This window comes from Hyaloscypha bicolor, assembly GCF_002865645.1.
Source record: "Hyaloscypha bicolor E unplaced genomic scaffold K444scaffold_19, whole genome shotgun sequence".
In the NCBI taxonomy this organism is placed as follows: Eukaryota; Fungi; Ascomycota; class Leotiomycetes; order Helotiales; family Hyaloscyphaceae; genus Hyaloscypha; species Hyaloscypha bicolor.
Window position 1 is genome coordinate 76,272 of NW_020194521.1, and position 14,619 is coordinate 90,890.

Genomic DNA, 14,619 nt, shown 5'->3' on the forward strand with positions numbered 1-14,619 from the left:
CGAAAGTCGACAGGCTTTCAATGGATTGGAAATTTCGGTACATTGAGTGCGATTTACGACTTTACAATGTAAGAGAGAAGTCACTCTCGAGTTCGAGGAGACTCTTAATTTATCAGGGTTTTGGGAACATTGATTCGATATACACAAAAGTTTTGGCCTTCTCGAATCTTTACTCTCCCAACCAGTCTCCAGCAACATTGAAGCTCGTGAACACACGATACTTCACATCCTGAACGGGAGCAAAAAAAGGAGCAACAAGATTCTTTTTATTTGCAAATAATGCAGAAGTGGTCATTGTACAGGTTACATGGGGAATCTATGCCATCCGATTACAAGCACCACATTTCCCCCTCCCCCTCACGCGCACCTCATCCACTTAAAGCAACAACTCCAACGGATTCTCCACCACCTTCTTAAACTCCCGGATCCACTCGCCACCCACAGCACCATCCACAACCTTATGATCAAAGCTAGCCGTAACAACTATCTGATCATCCCAGTCTATCGATGCCCCCTCTTCTGACTCAACGGGGATCGCGACCTTCTTCGTTGTGCCGACGGCAAGGATACCGGCTTGTGGCGGGTTGATCACGGCAGTGAAGCGGTCGATGGCGGGGTTCATGCCCATGTTAGAGATGGTGAAGGTTCCGCCTTGGTATTCTTCTGGCTTGAGCTTGCCGTCCCTTGCGCGCTTGCCGAGATCTTTAACTTGTGCGGAAATGGATTCGAGACCAAGACCTTCAACGTTCTTGACGATAGGTGTCATGAGACCAACAGGTGTTGCAACTGCGACCTGAGAATTATTGTGTTAGTTCTTGGAGGCGAGACAGGGTCAGGGAAAATTTACACTGATATCGACGTTATTGAATTGTCGGATGAAACCGTCTCTCCAGCTTGAGTTGACGGTGGGGACTTTCTTGCATGCAATGGCGCAGGCCTTGATGAGAAAGTCGTTAACTGAGAGCTTGTATTTTCCGTCTGCGGAGGCGTTGAGAGCTTGTCGGAGCTTCAGGAGCTTGGACACGGAAACGGTGGCAGCAACGAAGTAATGAGGGTTTTGGGTAAATGATTCGGTAAGGCGGTTGGCAATCGTCTTTCGCATAGAGGTGGTAGGAGTGTCGGTGTATGATGATACTGCCGTTGGAGCACCTGGAGCTGCTGACGCGCTGCTAGATTGAGCCTTCTTAACATCAGCCTCCGTGATTTGTCCGCCAGTTCCGGTGCCCTTGAGGCCAGTAATCTTGATACCATTCTCAATAGCCAGTCTAACTGCAGCAGCGCTGGCATTTGGGATTCGGTCTAAAGCTGATTGGAGTCTGCCACCGCTTGAGGGTTCTTCAATGGGTTCGGGGGCTGATGTCTCGGATTTGGGAGGAGCTGTTCCGGATTCCGTGTCTGCTGGCTCAGAAGACTCGCTGGCTTCCTCTTTCGGTGGTAGGGGAGCCTTCTTCTCTCCACCAGCATCCTCAATTGTGAAAGAGTCAAAAGCCGCCGCATCCTCACCCTCCTCAATCATAACTGCGATAGGCTTGAAAAGGTTAGCAGCACAGATGCTAGAAACCCAATTGGGGACTCACATTGCCAACTGCAACATCCTTCTCCCCCGAATCCCGCAGAATCTTTGCCAGGACACCCTCTTCTTGAAACTCGAAGTCCATTTGAGCTTTGTCCGTCTCAATCTCAACCAGGACATCACCGGGTGAAATCGCATCCCCAACCTTCTTCTGCCACGTCCCAATATTTCCTGCTGTCATTGTCGGCGATAGAGCAGGCATTGTGACCACCGTGTGGGGTGGGAAGGGTTTCGAGGCATAGCATCTTGCGAATTGGAAGGAGAGCGAGGATTGCAGGGCGCGCCGTCTCAGCACCGCGGCGAACATTTTGAAGGAGCTGCAGAAAGAACGAAGGTCGAAAATCGGACGAGAGGCAAGCTTCAAGACGTATCCAGACAATTGACGTCCTGGATTCACGACGTCGACGTGGGCGGTGGCTGGAGCTGGAGCTGGCGCGACAATAAGCTGAAGGAGAAATGTTGAAATTCGGGAAAGCCAAAATTCAGTCGGCGTTGGGAGCTTGCAGGCGAGCTACGGGCTGAACCCGCCTAGCGCATCCTGAAGCGCCCGAGCGGTTTTCATTGGCCCGGCAGGCGCAACCCCTTGCCCGCGATTATCACTGTCAGATCCGCTCGGATTTATTTCGAGCTGGGGGTTACGTGGTAGCCCAGAATTTTGAAATCTCGCACTCCGACTTCTGCGACTCTAACGAACAAATCGTCGACCGCAGGACGAGGGCATACGTGCGAATGGAAGGAGGACCCTCACAGAGCCCACCATGAGCTCAATAGTGTTTGTGGTATCGGCCCTCGAAGCTATTGCGGCTTCGAAGGAGGCACACAAGAAACACCAGCTGAACGACTCGGTCCAAAAAGCGCTGAAAGGCATCAAGGAACATGAACCCCAATTACCAGACCCCGAGGTCATTTTCGAGCCACTGCAACTGGCGACAAAATCCGGGAGCATTCCCCTGACCACGACTGCCTTGGACTGCATCGGAAAGCTTATCAGTTATTCCTACTTCTCAGTCCCATCATCGCCGAATGCAGACAAGGAGGCTTCTCGAGAGCCCCTGATCGAACGAGCGATCGATACAATATGCAACTGCTTCCAGGGGGAGACTACACCGGTGGAAATCCAATTGCAGATTGTCAAGTCCTTACTTGCAGCTGTCCTGAACGACAAAATTGTGGTACATGGTGCTGGACTGCTGAAAGCTGTCCGGCAAGTCTACAATGTATTCCTACTCTCGAAAAGCAGTGCGAACCAGCAGGTGGCGCAGGGGACATTGACGCAGATGGTGGGGACAGTCTTCGAGAGAGTCAAGACCCGGATACACATGAAAGAGGCACGGCTGAACCTGTCGAGGTTAGGGAAGGGTGCTGCAAACGCGAGCTCATTTACAGTCGATGCCACCGAATCCATCAACGAAGCCTCGGGCAATATGGACGAATCTGTAGAGGAAAGCGCTGCATCCGAAGCTCCTTCCAGCGAGGACGGGCCTAAACTCACTCTCAAGGACCTCGAACACCGAAAGAGCTTCGACGACTCGCAGATGGGAGAAGGGCCTACGATGGTCACACAAGTGAAGCCTGTGGTGCCATCGCCACGATCGAACTCGGGACAGACACCCCCTGAAAGCACCACAGATGAGGGTATGGACAGTGACGAGAGCGAGGACGAGGTCTACATACGAGATGCATACTTGGTTTTCCGATCATTCTGCAATCTCAGCACGAAAGTTCTGCCTCCCGACCAACTGTACGATTTAAAGGGGCAGGCGATGCGCTCGAAATTGATTTCACTTCACCTCATTCACACCTTACTCAATAATAATATGCTCGTCTTCATTTCTCCATTATGTACGATCACCAACAGCAAAAGCAACGAGCCGACAGGATTTCTACAGGCCATCAAATTCTACCTATGTCTCAGCATCACACGAAATGGAGCTAGTTCAGTGGATAGGGTATTTGAGGTGTGCTGCGAGATATTCTGGCTTATGCTCAAGTTCATGAGAGCTCCATTTAAGGTTTGTGTGATATTTTAGCTTTGAGGTCATGTTGCTAATAATTTGTAGAAAGAGATAGAAGTGTTCTTAAATGAGATTTATCTCGCCCTTTTGGAACGAAGAAATGCGCCTGTGGCACAGAAGCTATATTTCATGGGAATCCTACAGCGATTCTGTGCAGACCCACGAGCTTTAGTTGAAACATACCTCAACTACGACTGTGACAGGAATTCTGTCGACAACATGTTCCAGACTTTAATTGAAGATCTTTCAAGAGCAGCCAGCTCTCCCGTATTGATCACCCCTTTTCATCAGCAACAATACGAAGAGAAAGCTGCAAAATCCGGGTCAAACGGATCAGAATGGCAATCCCGTGGAACTCTTCCTCCGCCACTTTCTACCGTGCATATGAACGATCGCCACACGACTATGGATGATGAGGTTCCGAAAGAGTACATCATCAAAAGGCAAGCACTGGACGCTCTGGTTGAGACTTTGAGATCTTTGGTCAACTGGTCTCAACAAGGCATCGCTGAAGTTTCTGGCAACCTAGAAACGGATACCAGGGCTTCTGAGGATTTTCGCGAGTCGATTGATCCCTCAGCAAACGACAGTTCTTCAAAGATCACCAATGGTGATACCCCAACTCACCCTTCGACCCCGCTATTGGATGACGACCCCGAGCAACTAGAAAAGGAGAAGCAGAGAAAAACTGCCCTGAGCAATGCCATCAAACAGTTCAATTTCAAGCCCAAACGGGGTATCAAACTTTTACTCGAAGAAGGCTTCATCTCACATTCTACCCCCGAAGAAATCGCTCTCTTCTTACTCAGAGAAGAGAAACTAGATAAAGCCCAGATTGGAGAATTCTTGGGCGAAGGCGACGAGTGGAACATTTCGATTATGCATGCATTCGTGGACGCCATGGACTTCACAAAACGGCGTTTCGTTGATGCCTTGAGGCAATTCCTGCAATCTTTCAGGCTTCCCGGCGAGGCCCAGAAGATTGATCGCTTCATGCTGAAGTTCGCCAATCGATATGTAATGCAGAATCCCAACGCTTTTGCTAACGCAGACACTGCTTATGTTCTGTCCTACTCGGTGGTGATGTTGAACACCGATCAGCACAGCAGCAAAGTCGTGAAGCGAATGACGAAGGAGGACTTCATCAAAAATAATCGAGGCATCAACGACAACGCAGATCTTCCGGACGAATATCTCATTGGCATATATGATGAGATTCGGAAAGAGGAGATTGTGCTCAAGAGTGAGCGAGAGGCTGCTGCGGCTAATGGCGTTCCTCAGTCCACGGGCGGCATTGCGTCTGGTTTGGGTCAGGCGTTGGCAACTGTTGGTCGTGATCTCCAGCGTGAAGCATATTTGCAGCAATCCGAACAGATCTCCCATAGATCAGAGCAATTGTTCAAGAACCTCTTTCGAAATCAGCGCAAGAATTCCTCCAAGGCTGGAGCAATCAAATTCATCCCAGCTACATCGTTCAAGCACGTCGGGCCAATGTTTGACGTGACTTGGATGTCTTTCTTTTCAGGTCTCTCTGGTCAAATGCAGAACGCTCACAACATTGAGATCATCAAACTATGTATGGAGGGGATGAAACTGGCAGTTCGTATTGCATGCCTTTTCGATTTGGAAACGCCACGAGAAGCTTTTGTTTCCGCTCTGAAGAATGCTACCAACCTCAACAACCCAACTGAGATGCAAGCAAAGAACGTTGAAGCCTTGAAGGTGTTGATCGATATTGGGCAGACAGAAGGAAATCTCTTGAAGTCCTCATGGAGAGATATCTTAATGTGTATCAGTCAGCTTGACCGACTGCAACTGATATCAGATGGAGTGGACGAAAGCTCGATACCAGATGTTTCAAAAGCTCGAATCGTTGCCCCCTCAAGACCGGACACTGCATCTTCGAGAAAGTCGTCGCAGTCACAAAGACCGTCGCGGCCAAGGCCTCGATCCACCACCTCAAGCACAAGCTACTCGATGGAGATTGCCATGGAAAGCCGGTCAGACGAAGTAATAAAAGGTGTGGACCGGATATTTACTAACACTGCGAATCTCTCTGGAGAGGCAATCGTGTATTTCGTGCGGGCGCTTACAGAAGTGAGCTGGGAGGAAATCAAGATCTCAGGCCAAAACGAATCGCCGAGAACATACAGTCTTCAAAAGCTGGTCGAGATCAGTTATTACAACATGACTCGAGTCAGATTCGAATGGACAAATATCTGGGTGGTCTTGGGCGAGCACTTCAATCGCGTGGGCTGCTATAATAATACCGCAGTTGTCTTCTTCGCCTTGGACTCTTTACGGCAGTTGTCGATGCGATTTATGGAGATCGAGGAGTTGCCAGGTTTCAAGTTCCAAAAAGATTTCCTCAAGCCATTCGAGCATGTCATGTCTAACTCTACGGTGGTGACTGTCAAGGATATGGTTCTTCGATGTCTGATCCAGATGATTCAAGCCCGAGGAGAGAACATTCGATCCGGCTGGAGAACGATGTTTGGTGTTTTCACCGTGGCTGCCCGAGAACCATACGAGAGTATCGTCAATCTCGCGTTTGAGAACGTCAACCAGGTTTACAAGACCCGGTTTGGTGTGGTCATCTCTCAAGGTGCCTTTGCAGATCTCATCGTATGCTTGACGGAGTTTTCCAAGAACATGAAGTTCCAAAAGAAAGGGTTGCAGGCAATGGAGACTCTGAAGTCGATAATTCCCAAGATGCTCAAGACACCAGAATGTCCTCTATCGAACCGATCGAATGTCAACTCTGATGGCTCGGCTAAATCTGCTGACGGCGCCTTGAAGCAAATCAGTCGAACAAGCCAAGAGGAAGCTTTCTGGTTCCCAGTTCTGTTTGCATTCCATGACGTCTTGATGACTGGAGAAGACCTTGAAGTCAGATCGAATGCGCTAAACTACCTCTTCGATTCTCTCATACGGTATGGTGGAGACTTCCCGCCTGACTTCTGGGATATTCTTTGGAGACAGCTTTTGTACCCTATCTTCATGGTGCTCAAGTCGAAGTCTGAACTGTCGAATGCTCTCACCCATGAAGAGCTTTCCGTCTGGCTATCAACAACCATGATCCAAGCTCTCCGGAATATGATCACACTCTTCACCCATTATTTCGAATCGCTTGAATACATGCTCGATAGATTTTTGGATCTGCTCGCCTTATGCATATGCCAAGAGAATGATACAATCGCAAGAATCGGTAGCAATTGTCTGCAACAACTCATCTTGCAGAACGTCACCAAGTTCACACCAGAACATTGGTCGAAGATTGTCGGAGCCTTCGTATCGTTATTCGAAAGAACAACAGCTTATCAACTTTTCTCTGCTGCGACCTCATCCTCGGGAGCCGACGGGCCTACGAACGGTGCTTCGCCATTAGAAGAACTAGGAGACGACAAATCTCTCAAGATAAACGGCACCAATGGCGCCTCCACATCCGACATCGAAAGTGTAAACGACGACGAAGCCAAGACGCCCACGACCGCCGCCACGGATCTCGAAGATTACAAGCCGCAATCAGGCCTGCAACAACAACCCGTTGTTGTCACAGCAGCCAGACGCCGCTTCTTCAACCAAATCATCACCAAATGCGTCCTGCAACTCCTAATGATCGAAACCGTCAACGAGCTCTTCTCTAACGACGCAGTCTACGCACAGATTCCTTCCCCCGAGCTACTGCGCCTTATGGCCCTCCTGAAGAAATCCTTCCTCTTCGCGAAGAAGTTCAACGAAAACAAGGAGCTACGAATGAGATTATGGCGCGAAGGCTTCATGAAACAACCTCCCAACCTTCTGAAGCAAGAGAGCGGGTCTGCCGCAACGTACGTGAGCATCCTGCTACGCATGTACCACGACACCTCCGACGAGCGGTTGCGGAACCGCTCAGACACGGAAGCTGCACTCGTCCCCTTGTGCGCGGACATTATTCGCGGCTTCGTGGAGTTGGAAGAAGAATCACAACAACGAAACATTATCGCATGGAGGCCGGTTGTTGTCGATGTGTTGGAGGGCTATACGAATTTCCCGCAGGAAGGGTTCGAGAAGTATGTCGAGGTTTTCTATCCGCTTGGTGTGGAGCTTTTGAATAGGGATCTGGGAGGCGAGGTCAGAGTTGCACTTCAAGGGTTACTAAGGAGAGTGGGAGAGGTGAAGTTGGGGCTGACCGGGTTGAGTTTGGGGGTAGGGATGAGGGCGGAGACACCGGTTAGTCCTGGTGCGGCTTCGTTCGCGAGTCGTAGGGGGAGTAGAAGGGATTGAGAAAGAGGAAGTGGTTTCATTTCTTTAGTTTTCTATTTCAGCGTGACATCTAGGGCAGAATATGATGTGCCGTTGGGGAGTTTGGTGGACTGCAAGGGATCGGATAATTCGTAGATGGATAGGTGTCTTGTATGATATAACGAGCAGCGGAAATCTGATGTTTGTAGACTTGGATTGCTTTGCTCATGGTTACAATCTGTTCGTTGCATTTTTTGCGAATCTATCATTTTTCCACTAGATTCTTCCTAGCCCTCGCGCGGAACCTTCAGAGCTTAGGCGAGAGAAGTAATCAAGCTCAACAACAAAAACAACTACAACAACAAATTCACCCACTCCCCCTCACCAGCCCCCAAATCTCCAACCCCGCCAACCTTCCATCCTTCCAAATCCCCCACTTCAATGTCCCCTCGTGCTCAAAACCCACCTTCCTCAACACCCTCCCGCTCCCAACGTTAAAATCATGCACCTCCGCCTCAATCCTCACGAATTTCGGAAAACTCCTCCACACCCACCCCACAAAAGTCCCTACAACTTCCGTCATGATCCCCTTCCCCCAATACTCCCTGCCAACCCAATACCCGATCTTCGCCGTCCTCGCTCTGATATCCTCGCCTGGACAGAACTCGATGGAGCCGATGCAGACATCGCGGGAAGCTATCGCGTACATGGATGGAAGCGCGGGTCCGGTCCACGATGCCCCGGAACAAGCCCAGTTGCGAGAGTCACTGGCGCGTGCGATGTAGGAGTGCGCGGAGGTGAGGGTGAAGGGGAATGGGACGATGTCCGGGCCGTTGAGCCACATTTCCTTGTCATTGGCGTGGTGGGCGAGGGAGGGGGCGTCGAAGGTGCGAAAGGGGCGGATTGTGAGGGAGCGGGTGAGGGTAAGGATTGGTGGGGCGTTAGTTGGGCCTGCGAGTGGGGAAGGCATCTTGCTCGTGCGGTTTTAGGCGAAGGGGGCGCGTGAGAGACTGCCGTCTGGAGCGTGTGGATTGAGAAAAAGAGTGCTAGTTGAGTGCGTGAAGATGCTGGATGAAGAGCCTTGGACAATCAGCTATTGACATCCAAACTACTCTGTTTTTATAAGAGCACTTACCGTGTGACTCATTGCTAATGCTGCCATCACGGTCAAATGGTCGGCCAAACAGGGGTTGTTTCAATCGTGCTTGACAAGGCAATTGGTATCCGTCCCCCCCTATTGACCTCGCTTACTTTAGCGAGACACGCATCCATCCTTGCTTCGACGCTTCTTGCCCGTAGACGGGCTGGGAAGAGTGGAGTCACTAAAAACGACAACTCTCTCCTCCGAAAGGTATTCTCGACTCTCTGCACTGTCAGAAGACATGCATATCCCCATTATCGTCGAGAAGGCGCTCGCTCGCAGCCAGGTCGAGATGACTATGAAATCTCCTGAGTCCGGTCCCCAGACAAAAGGTATCACTGCTTATTGTTTGAAGAGCAGTAAGAGCAATGAGCTGTCACTCTTCGGTAAAGAGATTTACACGTGTGATAAGATAAGCGGAGAAAAGATTAAGTTAGTTCGAGTAGAGAAGTTCAATTTTAGAGTTGATAAAAAATTATTTAAATTAGTTCCGTGAGGAAATTAGGTGGCGACTGTTTATGTTAATAAGGAGAAACATAGGGAGAAGAGAGCAGTAGTTGCGGCGAAGTTAAGACGGGAGAGAGTGTGATGGCACGGGAAGGAAGTACAGAATGTGTCCTGAACATTGTAAGATTAGCAATGTCTTAGGGTACCCAGTGAGAATGATCGTACAAGCGCTTCCGCCGTTTTGATGCATGTACAACCGGCGGTAGCGAGGGTCTGGCTGGCACTAACACTGTATACCAGGAACTTTTGGCCCTGTTCAGCACACACTGTGAAGAAGGCGTTCTGCACTCGAAAGAAAAGAAAATATGGCCTTCTGCGCTCGAGAGAACATACTCTATGCTTGGGGACTTCCTCGGCCGCTTGGCCATGTTGTTTTTGCATCAACTCGTACATTGGCACGAGTTCTGATCGCCGGTCTCTCCATTCTTAGCACATTCTTGGCAGAGATCCATCGGAATACTTGCGTTCTTGAGATGCATCCGTAGTCCTAGAGGAGACTTTGTTCCCGAGTCCCATCTTTTGCTGGCAGCTCTCGCCCTTGGGGGAGATTCGTGTATGGGAGTGGTAATGCAGGGCCGTTACCATAAAGTTTGAGAAAAGATGAGCTTCGGGAGTGGTGGACCCAGTGACTCGGGCTCCATTGCCCCGAAATTATGGGGCTGGAATGGCTTTCCAGGGTCTAACCGAGTTTTCATCGCAACATCTCCAACCTTATCCCTATTCCTTTTCGTCCAATATTGAGGCATTTCAGCCAGTGCTGAACACGGTGCTGAATAAGGTGTGGACTCCGTGAAAGGAGAGCTCGTCAGCCTTGTTTCGATCATTTCAGCGTATTCACGGAAGGGTGCGCGATAGTCGTCGTGTGCTGTGTCTAAAGTTTGGGAGAGCCATCGGGTTGGTTCGGGGAAGCTGCGCTGTGGCATGGAAATCCCTCGTGGGACGAAGGTACATAAGAGAGACAATCTGGTACAGGGAGCTGTTCCCATCGTTCAAATTTTTTTTGGAGTAACTGCCCGCTTCGACTGTTGAATTTTTATTGCCTCACTTGAGTCGATTTCGCCCCCAAGTTGCTTTGCCGCGATGCGTTCCCACCTCCTTAAAGCGTGGCATTGGCTCACAGAAAGTCTTTTCCCACGTAAGGTCACTCTCTCAGCGACTGAAAAACAAGAGGCCACGGCCATTGTACTGAAACTCCTGGATCTCATCAAAGCCCACAAGTTCGCGGAGGCTCTCGAGAATAGCTCGAGTACGATCAAACTCCTCGTTTCGCCGGCCACACTTGAGAAAGCGTTAAAGGATTTGCAGACTGCTCAAGGCCAACTCGTCTCGTTCACCCCGGTAGAAGTCGAAGGTATTGGCTCCAAGAAAGTGGTCAAAGTCTTGGTGGAGTTTGAGAAAGGGGAACTGCTGGCGGTGGTCGCGATCGATGACAAAGGATTGATTGCGGGGTTTCGTCTCAAGCCCGCGAAAGATATCCCTTCCACCTGGAAACAGCCCCAATATGTGGATACCGGTCTATTTGATGAGGAAGATATCGTGCTTTCGGCTGATGGTGTCGAGGTCGGAGCAACACTGAGTATTCCGAAAAGCAAACCGACTGCTGGCGTCGTCTTCCTAGCCGGTTCTGGACCAACAGACAGAGATAGCACATTGGAGCCCAACAAACCGCTCAAGGACCTGGCGTGGGGTCTGGCGAGTAACGCCATCGCTGTGGTTCGATGGGACAAACCTAGTGCTGAGTCATCGAAGATTTCAGATGAGAATATCACGTTGCAGAAAGAGTATTTGCCATACGCAGATGCAGCCATCAAGGCTCTCCGGGACAAGTTGGCTAGCTCTGATATCCCTATTTTCGTCCTTGGACACAGTCTGGGTGCTATGGTCGCGCCAATGGTTGCAAATGCAGATGCTAAGATCAAAGGGGTTGTCATGCTGAGTGCGGCAGGTGGGAAGATGTATGATTCGGCGTTGAGGCAGATGAAGTACCTCGTTTCGTTGAATCACGAGCCTCCCTTTGCTACGCAAGATTATGTGGACTTGTTTTCAAAGCAGGTTGTAGTGATTGGGAAGCCAGACTTCAATGTAAAGAACAAGGGGGAACTGCCATTTGGGGCACCAGCATCATACTGGTTTAGCGTGAAAGAGTATGATCAGGTTGCCGAGGTGAGGAAGCTGAGTATTCCGGTCAGGATCTTGCAGCCTGAAAGGGACTACCAAGTTACGGTTGAGGATGACTTGGTAATGTGGAAAGAAGGATTGGAGGGGAAGGAGAATATTGAGATCAAGGTGGGCGAAGGGTTAAATCACCTCTTCATGGCTGGCCAGGGGCCGTCAACTCCTGACGACTATGCGCTGGAAGGGCATGTGGAGGAGGCTGTTGTCATGGATGTCTGTGAATGGATCAAAAACAACTGTTAAGTAGTGAATTTGTATCCAATCCCTTTTGCACAGTGGTAACAAAAGCGAGGAGGAGTCGACCATTATCGTTAGCGTCGCAGCGTTTTTATTTTTTTTTCGCTTCGGGAGCTCATGTATGGATCTTTCGCGAAGTCAACAACTCCATTAAATTAATTTTTCTTCTTTCCTCTGCACATTCGTGCTCTTGTTGGGACGAACTCAGAGCAAGCTCTGCGAAGTCACGGATACGAGTCGTCTTTGCTGTCTTAGGGTGGCAAAAATTCCAGACCTCTCTGGTCCAACGATTGGCACGCAAGAGCCTCCTCCAAGTCCAGCTAGGATGAGCTCTAAACTAGATCTCGACCAAGAGAAGAGCTTGGCAGCAATGGCTGAGCAAGCGGAAGCAGGTAGCGAGGTTGAGGAGACAGTACCCGCAGAGCCAGCTGATGAACCGAGAGGACCTTGCGGTCTCAACATGGTATGCATCTTTTGCGTCCACCGTCAGCATGCGAATAATGTAGGACTAACACGACGCAAGCAGGAAAGCGGAGGACAGGCTCTGAGTGGCCGTGTGAGCAAAGGATATCCAGGAGTCCCACTCACAGCGGCAACACTAAAGGTATGTCCGATCTTTTCTTACGCGACAGGGCAAACGTTTTCTAACATATCTGCAGGTGAAGGAGCAAATAGCGGAATTACATGCGCAGGAGAAAGAGCTTCTGGCAGAGAAGTCTGCAATCGCCCTCGAGTCACAATCTATCCTTGTGGAACTGGCAGCTATCGAAACTGAGAAGGCTTGGATCGATGGTCGGAAGCAAGCAAAGCCCGGTGATCCGCAGATTCTCATCCGGCAATTGAACCTTGATAAGTGGCGGAGTGCCAATAGCAATTGGAGTATGGAGCTGGCAAAGCGTGCATCTACCAATAAAGGCAACTTTACGATTCTCAAGAAGCGACAGGTAAAGGCGATAAATCAAACACAGCAAGTTCTTCAAAATACCCAGGAGCCAAACGCAGACATCCAACAGCGACTACAGAACATGCAGATGCCTGCTACTGCCCCGATTGAGCCAGGACCTCCAACTCCAGCCATGATTGGTCCGCAGCAGCCTCCTACTGCGGTGGAAGGACGTCCAAAAACAGTAGGTATCATTCCGTTCACCATCAAACTTCAAGAATCGTCGACAATAACGCGCGTAAATAGTTTAGAACCCTTGCTCAGGGTGGTGCGTTCGGAAAGAAGGAAGGAATGGCTGAGATGCCAAAGCATATGGTACGCTCAATCTCCCCAAAACGGGACAAGGCAAAAGCACCTTAGCTTACGTTCAGTTACAGTTACAGACATTTGAGATTGAGCACGCGGCTATCTTCGCTGAGGCACAAACAATCGCCGCCAAACAAGATGCTCTCAACGCCGAGAAAGGTGTAATCGAGCAACTGTCACTTTCGAATTCAGAAGATCTACAACTCCCGACCCTGAAAGCCGACCTGAAACAAGGCTCCGCAGACCTTATTCTGCTCAGACAAAAGTTAAATGATCGAAAATCACTGTTGAGGGTTCAGATCAAGAAGATGAGAAAAGACCATGTGGCGGCCACCGAAGCTCGACTCTACGCCCAAGCAGAAACGGAACTGCGCCAGATGTGGATAGAGAACAAGCAGATATACGGATTTAATCCTGCTCCGGTCCAAATGGGGGATTCTCATATCCGGATGCAGCCGCAATACCAATCTGCGCAGATGCGCATCGCCGACTTCGGCATTACTCAGCAGAACATGCAGATGCAGTCTGATCATCCGATGCAAGCAAACAATGGACACTTCCAGCAATCCTGGGGCCACCAAAATGCCTTCCGCGTGGATCCATATCTCCAACCGCAGAATACTGGTGTCCCAGGCACGCTGGACATTAGCGACTCCAGCAACATTACAGATGCTCGTATTGATTTAGCTGCATGGAAACAGCAACAGATTGCCGGCAAGCTTGCTCTTCAACAACACAAGCAGGAAGTTGCTTTCAAGCAACAGAGGAAGAACGAAATTGCTGGCCAACAACAAGAGCAAGAACACACCCCGGGTCAGCACCAGGAGCCGAAGGCGCCAGACACATCTGAAGTCTTGAATCCCAATTGGCTGCCGACGCGGTATGGTCCAGGACCTTATGTTGACAAGGGGTTTGACAGTCCCAAACTTACTTGTGACCTTTCAAGTATCTTGAAGGCGGCGAAGTTGCGGCAGAGAGATGTTAGGCGGCAGAAGCTTGACAAGATCATGAATAGTACGTGACCGCATCCTTCTTTGCCTGGTAAGTAACTAACGATACAAAGCCCCACTCGGTCCCTCGGGTGGAAAGGCAAGAAACAAGAAGTTCCGTCCCAGCAATGCCTTCACTCCGGTCAACAAGTCGACATATTACCCAAACAGCTCGGCACCAAACCCGCCTTTGCTTCAGGCCCAGTCAAAACCCGTTATTGACTTCACCAATGAGGAGCCAGAAGATACGATGATGGAAGTAAGCGACGTTACCGGAACTTCTGCGGCCCAGGCTGAGGCGCAAGCTGATGCGGTGATGGGAACCAGCGACGTCGCCGATTTCGTCGGTGTGGTCGAGGAGGGCTGATCCGAATGCATGGCAACGTGCAAGCTTCGATTTCCCCCAGGATATCTGTTCCATGACCGGTTGTACAGTACGAATTTACTTTCACCTTGTTAATGACGGGATTTTCATTTGCGAATGGACTGGAAATACCTTTCTGATTGCT

At 50.0% G+C, this 14,619-nt stretch overlaps 4 protein-coding genes across 4 annotated transcripts; 2 read left to right on the top strand and 2 right to left on the bottom strand.

The window, feature by feature from the left end:
• Positions 1-113: 113 nt before the first annotated feature.
• Positions 114-2,041, bottom strand: K444DRAFT_608889 (dihydrolipoamide acetyltransferase component E2 of pyruvate dehydrogenase complex). Its single transcript, XM_024879466.1, has 3 exons — positions 1,578-2,041; positions 848-1,528; positions 114-793 (listed from the first exon to the last, which is right to left on the bottom strand). Exons 1-3 carry the CDS (start codon positions 1,878-1,880, stop codon positions 377-379), a joined length of 1,401 nt encoding a protein of 466 aa, XP_024741438.1. The 5' UTR covers positions 1,881-2,041; the 3' UTR covers positions 114-376.
• Positions 2,042-2,331: 290 nt separating this feature from the next.
• K444DRAFT_520631 (Sec7-domain-containing protein) lies at positions 2,332-7,854 on the top strand (the record flags this gene model as incomplete). The annotated part of the gene is made up of 2 exons (XM_024874060.1): positions 2,332-3,585; positions 3,634-7,854. The coding sequence occupies 2 exons, from the start codon at positions 2,332-2,334 to the stop codon at positions 7,852-7,854; spliced, it is 5,475 nt and encodes a 1,824-aa protein (XP_024741439.1).
• Positions 7,855-8,016: 162 nt separating this feature from the next.
• On the bottom strand, positions 8,017-9,142 carry K444DRAFT_287433 (acyl-CoA N-acyltransferase). Its single transcript, XM_024871631.1, has 2 exons — positions 8,948-9,142; positions 8,017-8,892 (listed from the first exon to the last, which is right to left on the bottom strand). Exon 2 carries the CDS (start codon positions 8,780-8,782, stop codon positions 8,180-8,182), a length of 603 nt encoding a protein of 200 aa, XP_024741440.1. The 5' UTR covers positions 8,783-8,892; positions 8,948-9,142; the 3' UTR covers positions 8,017-8,179.
• A 1,398-nt stretch (positions 9,143-10,540) lies between these two features.
• On the top strand, positions 10,541-14,613 carry K444DRAFT_660323 (uncharacterized protein; the record flags this gene model as incomplete). Its single annotated transcript, XM_024886447.1, has 7 exons — positions 10,541-11,848; positions 12,081-12,335; positions 12,399-12,476; positions 12,532-12,999; positions 13,062-13,130; positions 13,193-14,135; positions 14,185-14,613. The coding sequence occupies 7 exons, from the start codon at positions 10,541-10,543 to the stop codon at positions 14,475-14,477; spliced, it is 3,414 nt and encodes a 1,137-aa protein (XP_024741441.1). The 3' UTR covers positions 14,478-14,613.
• Between the last annotated feature and the right edge of the window lie 6 nt (positions 14,614-14,619).

Bases quoted from the DNA above. Each gene is read 5' to 3' on its own strand.
- K444DRAFT_608889 (XM_024879466.1), bottom strand. From the start codon at position 1,880: ATGTTCGCCGCGGTGCTGAGACGGCGCGCCCTGCAATCCTCGCTCTCC. The intron at 1,529-1,577 runs GTGAGTCCCCAA...AACCTTTTCAAG, and splicing joins AGGATGTTGCAGTTGGCAAT to CCTATCGCAGTTATGATTGA. The intron at 794-847 runs GTAAATTTTCCC...AATAATTCTCAG, and splicing joins TCAATAACGTCGATATCAGT to GTCGCAGTTGCAACACCTGT.
- K444DRAFT_287433 (XM_024871631.1), bottom strand. From the start codon at position 8,782: ATGCCTTCCCCACTCGCAGGCCCAACTAACGCCCCACCAATCCTTACC.